At 44.0% G+C, this 15,494-nt stretch overlaps 1 protein-coding gene across 1 annotated transcript; it reads right to left on the bottom strand.

The window, feature by feature from the left end:
* Positions 1 to 8,691: 8,691 nt before the first annotated feature.
* On the bottom strand, positions 8,692 to 14,487 carry LOC120414628 (uncharacterized). Its single transcript, XM_039575862.1, has one exon. It carries the CDS (start codon positions 14,485 to 14,487, stop codon positions 8,692 to 8,694), a length of 5,796 nt encoding a protein of 1,931 aa, XP_039431796.1.
* Between the last annotated feature and the right edge of the window lie 1,007 nt (positions 14,488 to 15,494).

Below are 15,494 nucleotides of genomic sequence, written 5' to 3'. Positions count from 1 at the left end.
ATAATAATTTAACATGCCAAAAAAATTGAATAGATAAAAAAAGTCGATTATATAAATGGAGATACTTTTCAAGCCTGGTTTAACACCATTGAAAACAATATTACAACATAATTTGTTCCATTGATCGATGTTGCCAGAGAAATGTTCCAGGAATTTTCAGGTGTGAAAAAGTCCGGAATTTGCATTCCTGTTTGAACAAAAAACTGCCACGAAGCTTTTAAATAACAAAAGCCAGATGATTGAATAAATATTTTCCCAAAAAACTTTTCTGTTCATTGAATTTTTCTCACCTTTCTCACAGCGTAACCACCAACCACGGGTATTGTTTACTTTTTGTGTGTAACTTTTAAACAATGAACAATGTTTGTGTGTAATGATGTCACAGCACACACACACACATCACATATAACAAACTTTCATTACCCGCCAGCTTGGGTGGGGGAAAAACGGCAGTGGAAAAAAATGGCAACAACATTTCCGTTCTCATTTCTGGTTTCAAATCCTGGAAAATCCACCACCCTTTTCGCGTAATTTTCCTGTATTCGACTCGGCTCGTTGGAAAGCCAGTGACAGTCGTAATTTTCTCCCACGTGTGGCTGTGTGTGGGCGTCTTTTGTACTTTTTCTTGTCTTTTGTACAACAGGAAATACACGTGGTTTTGTCACGTTTACCTACTTTTGGGATGGGAGATGATGCGAAGGTATTCGAGCGATGTGCAATTTGTTACTTGGCAAACAATACGTTCATTTTGTATGCTTGGTTGTAATTAAGGTTTTTGAGAAGGGAATATTGTGTTTTTTTTTTAATAACTATGAATACAGAATAGCTTTTAGGCTTCAAATTTCTACATTTGCATCATAGTCCTCATAAAATGACCCGCCAAAGCTTTACTGTAAAATATCCCCTGTGGCCATTGATTTACCCATCAATATAAACTGTCTAGACTTCGTATCTGTGAAAGAAAAGTTAGCTGCTCTTTCCTAAGCCCATTTATCACCAAAGCAGCTAAAAAAGAAAACGATACAAAATAACCCCGCAAGCAAAAAACAGCCAACTCCCAGTCGACCAATCCTGGAAGCCCATTTGTGTGACATCCTGAAAAGGTCCTTTGTGTGTCAGTCCAGCCCCGAACCAAGCAGCAGGACCTCGGCGGAAATTTATGAATGGACCAATCTCGCAATAAATCTAATTAAAGTTGTTACCGCACATTGTTTAAATTTATTGGCGAACGTGACTCGATAATAATGAACTTTGCATGAAGGGCTTGCTGACTGGGGCTTCATTCACTGACAATCATGGGGCTTGATTGTGTGTTAATGGTGGTTTGCCACTGTCTGGGCGGGCTGGTATTTGGAGTGTCTTAATGATGGTGCTTACCAACGCACTGGACCTTTGACGATCGTGACTGGGACGCCACAATCGAAGCGGTGATTTCCATTTTTGCGAACGGAGTAGAGAAATTGACAAGTTTTGCGTGGTGACTTTTTGACGAGGATATCGATGACTCATGATTCCAAAACAAGATATCATCTTTTCTCTGTTTTTCGCTTCTCCGATTTGGTAGACAGAATGATTCAATACTACCTATAAAAAGCTCAGTACTTTTATGAAATTTATTCAAAAAAATATGCATTTAAAATTTCGATTCAAATATTCTACATGTACATTAGAGTGATCCAAATCCGGGCTTGGGATACCCCCTGAAATCAAAGATTGATCCATAAATAGGCTAAATTCGGAATTTGAGCTCATTCTGACCCCTCCCCTTCGCTCATTGGTCATTTTCGAAAGCTAATAACTTTTTTGCAAAACATCCTAAAAATTTGGTGCCTTCAGAAAAGTATTTCAAAATTTAATGAAGATCTTAGTTCCGAGAATCAGTAAGAATTTGAAAGTTATTACGCCTTTCATAGGTTCAAACTGAAACAGTTTCTTTTCTCCATACATTATAGATTAGAGGGAGTTACTGTGCTTTTTATAGCTTGCACTAAATGTGATTTGTTCATGTATTAACGATATCGAATCAAAAGATAGATCCGGATATCTTATTTAATAAATATTCCAAGAAGGTATGATGAATCCGGGCACTATCGTATCTAAAAACTATGAGACTTGGCAAGAAGGATGGATCATTTGTGTCCTGAAATTAATTTTAAATTGTGGATTATTTAACTGAGCAGACCGGCCCGTGGCTTAATGGCTACGGCTCCCGCCTCATAAGCGGAAGGTTCCGGGTTCGATTCCCGACCGGTCTCCTTGAAATTATTCGACTATAATTGAACTTTGAATATGAACAAAAAACGCATGGAATCATGTGGGATTCGAACTCACACCTTTGGATTGGTTATCAGATGCTCTAGCTACTCGGCCACCGAGTGAGTGAATTAATCCGTAGTGGTGAAATAATGTCACAAGGTCATTTACTATATAATACAACAATCCCTCTCCCGACGATTCCCCTACACACACCACACACCATATTCTATAAATAACTCGAAGTGGTTGGTACGGTATGTCCCCACTTCTTCTTCTTCCCCTGATGATTCCATGAAATGTGGGTTCCGTTCATAGAATCTGTCTCTTGCGGTTAATGCAACGCAGTAGGCCGGGCCGCTTTAGTGAGTGTAATACATTTCGGGGGTTCTCGAAAGTACTGCAGTCATTAACCCTCTACTGCCCAATTTTTTTTTTCGAAAATTTTTATTTTTCCCGTGTTCAGGAGGTCATTTTGAGCAACTTTTGTTCTACGAAAAACTTTACTTCTCTTGTTTTATGTTTTTCTTGTTTCATTTTTAGTATTTTAATTTGCATTTATCTTGTTTAGTTTATGTTTGTTTTTGGTAGTATTTGGCCTACTCTACCACCTCCTATCATTTTGCCTATCTAATTTTATCATGTTTTTACAGTAACTTTTTCAATTTTTTGCATGTTTTTCACATTTTCTGCTGTGGAACCATTATCACTTAAATTGTAAATAAATGCGTAGAGGCATAGTCTGGGGCACTAGAAAAATTACTGCATACTTCTTTTTACTTAAAATATAGGAAATGTTAGTAAAAAACACAGACAAAGTTGACCCCTAAAAAAATAACATTTTAAAAAACATTGGCAAAGTCAAATAAAACAAGTCAAACTACCAACCCTAAAATTTTCCAAAATTTTAAAAGTTCTTCTTTCCAATGCTTTTTGAAGATCGAAAATTGATTGAAAAATGGATTTTTGGCGATTTTTTAAATCGAAGCCCGTCTAGAGGCGGGGTTGGGTTGTAGAGGGTTAATAATGACAAGAAAGAACTTGAGGCGTAATCTAACCATAAGTTCTTCCCGGATGCTTTCTTTGGACTGGCTGCGCTTGTGTTCGATTAGATTAGATTAGAATTGTGGATTATTTTTCTGAGCATAATGACCCTTCGTACGACTACAAAGGGAGCAATTCCATGTCAAATAGGGAATCGGTTGTACCCGACCCTCCCCGATTTCAATGAAACTTTGTAGACATGTTATCCTACGCTTACATAAGCCATTTTAGTATACATGGAGCCAGTTTTACTCGGTAATGACATTTGAGAAGGACGTAAGTGTTTTAAATATTTTTGTATTTGTAAAAGTGGTCAAAGACAAACTTGTAGGAAATTTAACGGGATTTCTGTAAAAAAAATACATTGAAAGAAAAAAACACTCCACTTTTATGAGATTTTTTTTATTTTTAAGTTTGAAAGTCAAATTTGAAAGTGAGCCTATGATTTTGTTTCGTTCAAAATTTTTGTGAAAATAGCCTAAGATGTTACAAAAAAGCTCACGAAAAATACAGGATGGAGCAACTCACCTAAAAAATACAAAAATCATTTACTGAAACTGTTTTTTTTTTCAAAAGTGCTCTAAACATCAAAAATTTCAAAAACCGAACACGAGAGTCGATTCTTCAGACAATTTTACATGAAAGTCTCCATAAGCTTACTAGATAACTTCGGAATATTTTTAAATAATTTCTGAAATAACTAGATAACCAAGCACAAGATAACTTCTCAAAAAAAAAAAATCAAATGTTTTTGGCTTACTAGATAACTTTGGAATATTTTTTAATAATTTCTGAAATAATTAGATAACCAAGCACAAGATAACTTCTAAATAAAAAATCCAATATTTTTGGCTTACTAGATAACTTCGAAACATTTTTATATAATTTCTGAAATAACTAGATAACCAAGCACAAGATAACTTCTCAAAAAAATCAAATATTTTGAAAAATCAAATAATATTTGAAATTTACACATACACCTATGAAAAACCAATTTTAGATAAGCAGAAAAATATATTGATTGCATGAAATTTCAATTTTTATTTTGCTTGTAAAATCGATTTAAAATTATTTAGAATACATTTGAGACAATAGATCGATAACTGTCATAATTTGAAAGCATTGTGTGATACTTTTAGTCTTTTTATTTTATTTTGAAACATTGAACATTTTTTGTAATAGCCTTATTTTATTTAGAATATTTTCAAATGCTATCTTTTAAAATTACACATATTTCAATTCATTAGTTACTCCTACTGGAATCATTATCACATTCCATTCATTTACATGTTATTATATTTTATTCCTGATTTGTGTTCATTTATATTCTATTTCGATACAAGCAGTCATAAATTACCGTTGCTCATTAGCTTGAAGATTTTCCATTATTATTGTTATTATTTTTCAATGAAGTTCACAATAAAAGTAGAAATTAACATTATCTAAATCTCGCAATATCCCGTAATAATAAAATCTAAATCAAACACATCAAGGAATGAATCAAAATATCTGCTTGCGCGCCTTGAGAGTGTGTGCGTGCGACCAGCACAATCCACGCGCCACCACACTGCGCACGGGATTTTTTGATCTCTGAGGTTTCTCCTTTTATTCGTTGCCCGTTGCCTTGCGCGAGTAGCAAATATCATGTTTTTTTTGGTAATCAAAAAAGTGTGTTATAAAAGTTATTGAAACATTGATTTATATATACCAACGTGTTCGTTACATCCTAACGAATCTAACGGTACATAACAACATTGGTGAATAAAGGAAAATAATAACAAAATCTTGTGATGAACTGCGCTCCTCTGATTTTCCGCAAAGTCTACGGGAATCGTATGGAGAAGTATGAAAATCATGAGTTTACCTGAAAAACTAAACTAGTTGTTCATATTTGGACTTAGAGACTTGATTTTTTTACAGTGATTCCCTAGAATGTGTACTATAGCGTCATGCCCGTTGTTTTATTAAATTTCGTTGAAATGTATTTTTTAAAAATCAATAAGCGAGACGCGCAAAATCTGGCCAAAATATGGCAAAGCCTTCCGATTCCCCTTAAGCTAATTTACTATCCAGGTTACTACACAGCCAAAAATCCCATGGTAAAATCGCATGCAAATGCATGCACATCACCTTCTTCAAAATAAACCCTTAATATTACACACTGCATGTAGAATTTTTGCAAACAAAAAAAAAGTTGCAACCGACGGGATTCAACCCCAGCACCAACAGTAAGGACTGGCGCCTTAGTCCACTCGGCCATCAGACCGATGAAAAGCTGTAAGGATAAACGCATATATGAGCTTGACATTTCGGTCAAGTAGGTTTCCCATACTGATGGGCTACATATTATTTTACACCCACGCCTTTTACATGCAGCTGGATTACTACTTTTTTAGCTGTGTATACTACACTGAAAAAATATTATGTTTCGAGAAAAGACAAACTTATGGGAAATTGGACGAGCTTTCCGGTAAAAATATTTTCGAGACTGAAAATCAAGGATTGGACTTGAGGCAGTGGTCAACATGGAGACTTTTATGTATTTTTTATTTTCACAAAAATGTTGAACGAAAAAAAATCGTGGGGTGAATCGCGGTAAATTTTATGAACTTCTCGAACAAAATATTTTCAGGAATGGACAATCATGGACACTTTATGAAAAAAATTGAAAAACGAGATTTTTTATGTTTAAGAAACTACAGTCCAGACTCGATTATCCAAGGGCCCTGACAAAATTTCACTTGTTGTTGATTGTTGAGCTTTAGTATGACTTCTGAACTACTCTAAGCTGATTTAGAATTTTTAAATCCAAGGTGGCGGCCAAAATGGAAATATTGAAAAAAAAAACATTTTTAATTTAAAATACGCAACCAACCAATCAAATTTGACCAATCAAATTTGAAAGTAAAACGAAAACAATGAAAAAAAAGTTAGTGATTCGATTATCCGAGTCCCATGCAAACCTTCGGATAATCGAACTTCGGATAGTCGAAACTTCAGATAATCTAGTCTGGACTGTAGTTGCTTTATCTTGAAAATCTGTAAAGTACTTTTCGATTGAAAATTTAATGTTTCATTGAAAACAGGTGTCAATATTTTTTGGATAAAATTACTATGGTTTCCAAAAAAACATTTTTAATAAATCAAAAGGCCGTTGCAAATAATTTTCGAAGATAAAATCGGCTAGAAAAATCAAGAGACAATTTTTTTTTAAATTCAAAATTTGAATGGAAATAGAATTTAAGTCATATGAAAACCATTTGAAACGCCCTTTCCTGCGTTTTAATTCAATTCGGTTTTATTTGTGAATAATCAAGTTACAATGAGTTCATTAAGGTACATAACAGTGTTTAAATTTTAATAAAACATGTTTTTTTTGCACCAACTCCCCCCCCCCCCCTCCCCCTCGACTATGGGAATCGAGGGACATAAACTTGAAAATACATTTGCAAAGGCCTAACTTGGTGGCAACACTTTTCTCCATTCTCCAAATAAAAAAATATAGATTTTGAAAAATGTATTTTTTGTGTGAAAAATTAAATTTAAAAATCGGCAAAAAAAAACGTCTACTTATTTTTTTCTGCATAGTCCCCATCAACACCTACAACTTTACGACCCGAAGACACCAAGTCAAAGAGAAAATTACTTCAAAAGTTACAGATTTTTGAATATTTACATACCAAAACTGTACGGAGCCCTGTTTGGGTGAAATAATGACACAAAATGCCTTCTTTGGTCATAGGGAAAGGACCAAATAAAAAATTACAATAAAAACGTGCTTCGTTTTCTTAGATAAACATAATTGACAAATATTTGCAACCACTTTATCAGTTATTATTTCTTCGTTTGTGTGTCATCTTGGGACACGTCGTATCTTTTTACAGCAGAAGTGTCAAGTGTTTTGACAAAACATTTTTTTTAAATAGTTAGTTTGTTACTTGCAAAGCATGAAATTACAAATTTCAGTAAATTGCACTTTAATTTTCATTGAAATTTTGAAATCTATTGTAAAAATATGTTTAGTATTAAACCCTGATTGTAAAGGCCTAATCGGCCTAAAAATTTGTTTAATTTGGAAGCTTGTGTTTAAGTAGGATTGGGCTGTAGAAGGTTAACCAATACATTCCAATGTGGTTTTTTAAACTAAGGGTTTTTGGCTTCCTCTCCGAGGAATGCCTTATAAAATCACTTGAAAATTGGCCAAAAAATGTCACTGCGATTTCTCGGAAATGGCTGAACGGATTTGGACACTTCCGGTTGCATTCGATCCCTCTTAGCTTCCGATAAGTCGCTATTGAAAATCTTCCCCGTATCCCTTTCCTGTCAAAAGATATTTACGAAAAACGATTTGCAAAACTAAAATCGAAAAACAAAAAACGATGAAAAATTTTCAAAATTGCTTCATTTTTGCACAACTAGGTAGTCAGGAATGTCCTCCATCCACGGCTGAAACGGGACAAAAATCCATTGAAATTTGCCAAAGTTACAGCCACTTTAAGAAAACTCCAAATCGACTAAAACGTGGCCAAAATTAACCAAAATTTCGGCATGTTGCACATTTTTGTAAAGATTTTTCAAAACCCAATCCAATGAGATACATATCTCGACGAATTATTAGGCTTAGTCGCTAATATCTGCACTAAACTGCTATTTTTGACGATACCAATGCATTATCACATGCTGGTTCGCCCATCCGGCTAAAAAACCCAGAACTATTATACTTCACTCGAAAGCATTTTTCATCGTGCTTCGAAAGTCATTTAAGGAAATTGTTGGGTGGTAATTAAAACAACCAAATTTTTGATCAGCAGCTCTACGTAGCAGCTTCAAAACTAGAAGTAAGTATATTTTAAGTTTTTTTTGTTTACATTCTAGGTTTAAGTTTACTCACTTAATTGGTCTTCCTTCTACGCTTTCCAAACTCCTTCCTTCACTCTTTCCTTCTCCCTAACTTTCCTTCTTTGCACTCTTCCTGTATTTGTAGGTGCAATTTATTAATTTACTATTTTTCTTTTATTTTCAGATTTACTCACGGATCACCGAAGTACAAATTCGCCCCGAGTGACGGTGCGAAACGGCAGAGCAGGTTGCTGGACTTCTTCGCTGTTGGTAAGTATCTTGCGTTTAATTTATCTTCAACTGCACTAATTTTGGTTTCTATTTTACTTACAGGTTCCTCAGGCAGTACAGTTTCAATAAAATAAATAATCGAACTACAGCACTTCTTTTTCCTCAGCAAAAATCCGCAAAATATCTCCTCCAAACTCGTTCAAACGTCCGTTCTTTCAGGTTGAAAAATGGTGAACAATCAGCGCGCGTGTTTACGCTGGTGGCCACACACACACTTTTTCTCTCCTCTTTGCCTGCGTTGACAGCTACGACGGCATCGGCTGTTTACACCGCCGGCGTTGCACCGTCGGCCAGTGTGCCCATCCCAGCGGTGGCAACACCCCAGCCCGTAAGATCCGTCGGGCCTTCCGGCGCGTCGGACTTACCGTCTCTGATCTCCAACACCGCTAAATTAACCACTGCTCTCCTGTTGACCTTCCCGTCTGCTGTCCTCACGTCCGCTTGCCGAACGCGTCCGTCCGACCCGCTGAACACCTCCACTACTCGACCTCGTACCCAGTTCTTCCGGTTCTTGCCCTCGACCACGAACACCAGGTCGCCCGCTTCGAGGGGCTTCCGATCCTCGAACCACTTTGGACGCCGGTTCAGCGAGGGCAGGTACTCCTTCGACCACCGCTCCCACATCTTGCCCGCCAGCTGCTGACTCCGCTTGTAAACATCTCGCAGTGCAGCAGCGGTGTCCACCGTCTCGTCCACTTTGAGGTCCGCACTCGTTACCGTCCCGCGCAGGAAGTGGTTTGGCGTGATGGCTTCTTCTTCAGCGGAATCTTGAGGGACGTACGTCAGCGGCCGAGTGTTGATCATGTCTTCGGCCTCGGCCAAAGATGTCGAGAGAATTTCGTCGGTCAGCTTTCGTCCGTCGTCAAGTGCGCGCAAAGCCTCCTTCACCGATCGCACCATCCGTTCCCAGGCCCCGCCCATGTGGGGCGTCCCAGGTGGGATAAAGGACCATGAAGTGGTCGGCGACGTCATCTGCTCCGCGCACTCCTTGTTGATCTCCTTCGTCATCGCCGCGTCCGCTCCCCGAAAGCACGTAGCGTTGTCGGAGAACACTTTCTCGGGAACGCCGCGTTTGCACGCGAACCTCCGGAGGGCCATCAGGCACGATTGCGTGGTGAGGCTATGGACCACTTCAAGATGCACCGCCCTGACCGCTAAGCACGTGAAGACGGCGATCCAGCGCTTCTCTCTGCGGCGACCCACCGTGACTTCGACCGGTCCCAGGTAATCGACGCCCACCGCGCTGAACGGTCGCATGGTTGCTGCAGTGCGTTCGACCGGAAGCGGCGCCATTGTTGGGACGAACGGCACACAACGGTTCACCTTGCACCACACACACTCCTTGACGACCTCCAGGATCGCGGCCCGTGCGTTTGGAATCCAAAACTTCTGACGCAGCTCGTTGAACACGGTCTCCCGATTCGCGTGACCGTACTTTTCGTGGTAGTGCTGGATGATCTTCTTGGTGACGGCGTGTTTCCGACCCAGGATGATCGGGAATCGCTTGTCGAACGGGATCGATTCGTTCTTCTCCAGCCTCCCACGAACGCGCAGAACCCCATCCTCGTCGAGCACCGGCAGCAGCTTGTAGAGCGGACTCGACCGCTCGATCTTCTCTGGCAACTCACCCTGCTTCAGTTGTAGGTTCTTCGTCAGCACGCTCATCTCGTCGGGGAAGCTCTCGAACTGCGCTTGCTTCCACAGAATCCTCTCGGCCTTCTGCAGCTCGTTTTGTTGCAGCGGTTGGACATCCGTCTCGTGCTGCGCTTTGACCCGCTTGGCTAGGCGACTCGTGGCCTTTGCAGTCAGTACTGGACGGCCGTCTTTTTTGCGACGACAATTTTCGATGAAGCGTACCGCCGTTGCCGTCACCCTCACCAGCTTTGTCCACGTCGAGACCGCTTCTACGTTGACTGTCCCGTGGAACAGTACCACGCCTCGTGCGTCTTCATTCGTCTCCTCGATCTGCTCAGGCGGTGAGTCGTGGTCATCCTGCTCGAACAGTATCGCCGGACCGTTCCGCCATTCCGAATCGTTCTGCAGTGGCGGTCCAGGTCCCCACTTCGTGAGAACGTCCGCGATGTTCTTCTTGGAAGGCACCCATCTCCAATCGTCCAGTCTCGTCAGCTCCAGAATCTCCCCGACTCGAAATGCGACGAACTGTTTGTACTTGTAGGGATCTGCGTGCAGCCACGCAAGGACGGTCCTCGAGTCGGTCCAGAAAACGGTACGGTCGATCTGCAGCGTGTGAGTTCCGAGGATCTGCTGGCTCATGCGCGCTCCCATGCACGCCGCCATCAACTCCAGTCGTGGAATTGATTGTCGTTTCAGCGGTGCTACCTTCGATCGCGCCATGACGAGACTGCAGTGAACTTGGCCGTCGATGACCGCGCGTAGATACGCCGCACAACCATAGGCCAGCTCGCTCGCGTCGCTGAAGATGTGCAGCTCGAGACTCTCGACCGACGTGGACATCGCATCGCCGAAGTAGCTCCGTGGGAACCGAAGCGCTTCGACTTCCGGCAGCAGTGCCGTCCACCGCTTCCACAGAATCCAGGCTTCGTCGTCAATGTCTTGGTCCCATCTGCAGCCGGTCCGCCACAAATGTTGGATGATGATCTTCCCGTGGATTGTGAACGGCGACAGCAGGCCGAGCGGATCGAAAAATCCCATCACGCAGCTCAGTACGATCCGTTTGGTTGGTCTTTTCCCCTCTTTCAGGTACTTCATCAGTTCTTCGCGGTGCATCACGGCGAAGGCGAATTCGTCCAGCTCCGGGTCCCACCGCACGCCGAGTACGCGCTCGCTGGGTGTTTGCTTGTCCTGGTTCAGCAGCACAGGACTCATCGGCTTCTCTTCGCCCAGAGCAGTCAGCACTTCCGGCGAGTTGGACACCCAGTTGCGGATCTCAAAACCACCTTGTTTGTGGACGTGGCTCACCTGCTTCGCTCGCTTGACAGCTTCCTCGACGGTGTCAACGCTGTCAAAATAGTCATCGACATAGTGCCGATTGATGATCGCTGCCACGGCGTCCGGGTACTGACCGGCATGCTCTTCCGCATTGCGGTTCTTGACGTACTGCGCCGACGCCGGCGAACTCTTCGACCCGAATGTAGCGACGTCCATCACGTACACTTTCGGCTCTTCGTTAATGTTGTCCCGGAAGAGGAAGCGTTGTGCTTGCTTGTCCCCGGAGATAATCTTCAGCTGGTGGTACATCTCGCGGATGTCCCCGCCGAAAGCAACCCGTCGTTCGCGGAACCCACAGATCACCGACACCAGTGGCACGAGCAGATCTGGTCCCTTCGCCAGCATCGAGTTGAGAGAAACTCCATCTACCGTCGCGGCAGCATCCCAGACCAGCCGAACTTTCCCCGGCTTCTTCGGGTTCACCACCACGTTGAGCGGCAGGTAGAACGCTTTGTTGATGTTTGTTCCGTTCAGTTCCTCCGCGGTGGCTTCGTGCGCGTATCCCTTGGCCTGGTAGTCTTCAATCTGCTTCTTGACGTTGTCGTACAGCTCTGGCGAACGCTCAAGTTTCTTCTCCAGCTGCTTCATCCGCTTTACAGCCATCGGGTAGCTGTTCGGGAACTTGACATCGTCGGTCTTCCACAGCAGTCCGGTCTCGAAGCGGTCACCCACGCGACGTGTAGTTTCCTCCATAATCTTCCTCGCACGTTGGTCCTCAACCGACTCCCGCTGCACAGTCACCACCGCTTCTTCCAGCGAATAGTGGCTTTTGAGTAGATCGTGCAGCTCCTCATTCGTCACTTCTTGGTGGCATCCGAGGAAACAGCTCGCGCTCGCCGACTCTGCATCCCGAGGTCCGTATACCGTCCAGCCAAGCTTGCACTGGACTGCCACCGGATCGGCAATCGTGCCGACCTTCGTTTCCTGCGGTGCGAACGAGTGAATATTATTCAACCCGATCAGCATTCCCGGCCGGCCATCGTACGAATCCACCGGAAGCCCGCGCAAGTGTTTGTAGTGCGCCGAAATTTCGTCAGCGTTCAAGGTTTGACGTGGCAACATCAGCTTCTCCACCGTGCGGACAGATTGCAGCAGCAGCTTCTCGCCATTCGCTCCGTTGATCGCTGACGCCCAAATGTTCGTCCGCCTCGAATGCTGTTCAACTCGCGTTATGTTGGCTGTCCACTTGATGGTGAGCTTCTCCTTCGTCCCCAACAGTCCCAAACGGTCAGCTAGACCACCTTCGATCAGCGTGAGGGAGGAACCCTCGTCGAGGAACGCGAGCACAGTCATCGATCTCTCACCGCAGTAGATTTTGACCGGAAGCATCCGGAACAGAACGGGACTGGTGGAGGTAATGTGTGCGTTCATGCCGACTGCCCTCGTCTCCGGGTGAAGCAGAGGATTGTGTGGCTCGCGGCACTCTCCGACGTTGCAGCGAAGTTTGAGCTTGCATTGACCGCCGTGTTCATTCAGGCAGCGTTGGCATAGCTTCCACTTCGTCGCCATCTTCGCTCGATCCTCGTATGGCAGCTTCTTGAAGTCCTCGCATGTCCACAGTCGGTGATCCATGCGCTGGCACACCCTGCACAGCTTATGTGGCTTCTGCTCTCGTCGCTCAGTGCATTCCTCGGCTACGCTGTGGTTGAACAGTGCGGCTTTTTCCTTGTTTCGGCTTCGGCCGCTCGGTCCCGACGCCGCTCTGACGTCCGGCTTGTAGTCCAGGTTGACCGTCGCCTCGCACGCATCCTCGACGATCTTTGAGAGAAAGTTGGTGAGCGTGCGCAGATTTACTTCGCGCTTCTTGCGCTTGTAGTGCACCCAACTCCTCTTCTCCCCGTCCGGAAGCTTGTCGACGAGTTCCTGGATCAAGATCGGATTGACCAGATGCGCCGTTAGTTCAGCAGCCTCGATGTGCTCGCACAATTGTTCCACTGCATTGCCGAACGGGATGAACGATCCCAACTTGTCCGCTCTCGGCGGCTCCAGCTTGCGCACTCGTTGCAGGTGGCTTTGCAGCAACACTTCCGGGCGACCGTAGATCTGGCGAAGCTTGGCGATCACACGCGGAACCGACTTGGGCAGAATGAGCTGGCCACGCACCTCCTCGAGCGCTCTGCCTTTCAGGCAGTCTTGTAGGCGCACGAGATTCTCCACGTCCGTGTACCCGCAGGCTTCGTTCGACGCTTGGTAGGCCGCGAAGAACAATGGCCACTCTTCTGGCTTGCCGTGGAAGTCTGGCAGCTTCCTTGTCAGCCCTTGTCTTGCAGCTCGCTGGGCCTTCGTTGGACCCGAACCGTGCTGCCCCAGCCCGTCTGGCTTCTCCCCAGAATCCTCAGCTTTTCCCGGCTTGACCGACTTCTCGTCGTTTCCATCACCTTTCGTATCGGCCGCGTCACCTTTGCCACTGGCGGAACTGGTAGTGCTGGACCCCGACGAGGAGCGGCTGGACGTCTTCTTGGAAGCCGGTTTGCTCGGTGTGCCCCCAGAGTTTCCGCCCTTGTCGTGTTTTCCCAGGTTTTCCGTTGTCAATGGTTTGACTTCTGGGTTTCGCAGCGGAGTGCTGCTGTTTTGCAACAGCTTGTCGATGGAGGCGCTTTTGTCCCGAAATGTGGTCTCCAGCTTCTGGATCCGCTTCAGGTGTTCCTCCTTCTTCTGCATCTCCGCCTCTAGGTTCGCCTCTCGCTGCTTGAACTCCCTCTCGCGGAGTTCCTCGTCGATCTTCATCTGGCGCTCCTGAAGGTAGACAGCCATTTCGAGCTCCTTCTCCTTCAGGATTCGCTCCATCTCTTGTTCCGCTTCCATGCGCTTCCGAGTTTCTTCCAAAGCTTTCAACTTTTCTTGCAACTCGGGCGGCAATGGGAGCGGTACTTCCACAGACTTCTTAGTCTTTTTCTTCTTCTGTTGGCAGTCCTTGTCCGGACAGTACCACTTCTTCCCCGACTTCTTATCAGCCGGATTAAGGTTGACGCACCGAGCGTGGAACCACAGCTTGCAGCTATCGCAGCCCACCATCAGCTCATCCTCGGTCGACACCTCTTTACAGGTTGAGCAGGGAGTCTCGGTGAAGTCCGGATTTTCGTCGGCCATCGTGGAGAGGATTACCGAACCCGCAATTAATTTTGAAGATTGTTCGGGTGGTAATTAAAACAACCAAATTTTTGATCAGCAGCTCTACGTAGCAGCTTCAAAACTAGAAGTAAGTATATTTTAAGTTTTTTTTGTTTACATTCTAGGTTTAAGTTTACTCACTTAATTGGTCTTCCTTCTACGCTTTCCAAACTCCTTCCTTCACTCTTTCCTTCTCCCTAACTTTCCTTCTTTGCACTCTTCCTGTATTTGTAGGTGCAATTTATTAATTTACTATTTTTCTTTTATTTTCAGATTTACTCACGGATCACCGAAGTACAAATTCGCCCCGAGTGACGGTGCGAAACGGCAGAGCAGGTTGCTGGACTTCTTCGCTGTTGGTAAGTATCTTGCGTTTAATTTATCTTCAACTGCACTAATTTTGGTTTCTATTTTACTTACAGGTTCCTCAGGCAGTACAGTTTCAATAAAATAAATAATCGAACTACAGCACTTCTTTTTCCTCAGCAAAAATCCGCAAAATATCTCCTCCAAACTCGTTCAAACGTCCGTTCTTTCAGGTTGAAAAATGGTGAACAATCAGCGCGCGTGTTTACGCTGGTGGCCACACACACACTTTTTCTCTCCTCTTTGCCTGCGTTGACAGCTACGACGGCATCGGCTGTTTACACCGCCGGCGTTGCACCGTCGGCCAGTGTGCCCATCCCAGCGGTGGCAACAGAAATAAAATTTCCTTTGTGAATCGCGTCCAGCATGCTAAGATTCTGTCGTCCCTAAATCAGGACCAGAATAGCCTCAAAAACGTCTTCGCCAAGCCAAGACAAGTCAAGTCATTTCGGGAAATGACAACATGTAATGTGTTCTTAGATACCTATCCATGAGCCATCGATCGACTCCGTTAGCGATACACTTTTTACCCTTTCTTAAATTTTCGCTTTAGCTGTAGAAGGTGAGAGCGGAATAGGGGGATGGCGTCGCTATTTTTAGACCACGTTTTCCACTTTTTC

Source organism: Culex pipiens, chromosome 3 (assembly GCF_016801865.2).
Source record: "Culex pipiens pallens isolate TS chromosome 3, TS_CPP_V2, whole genome shotgun sequence".
NCBI lineage: Eukaryota > Metazoa > Arthropoda > Insecta > Diptera > Culicidae > Culex > Culex pipiens.
The sequence above is the reverse complement of the archived record's forward strand: the minus strand, read 5'-3'. Positions and strand labels throughout refer to the sequence as shown.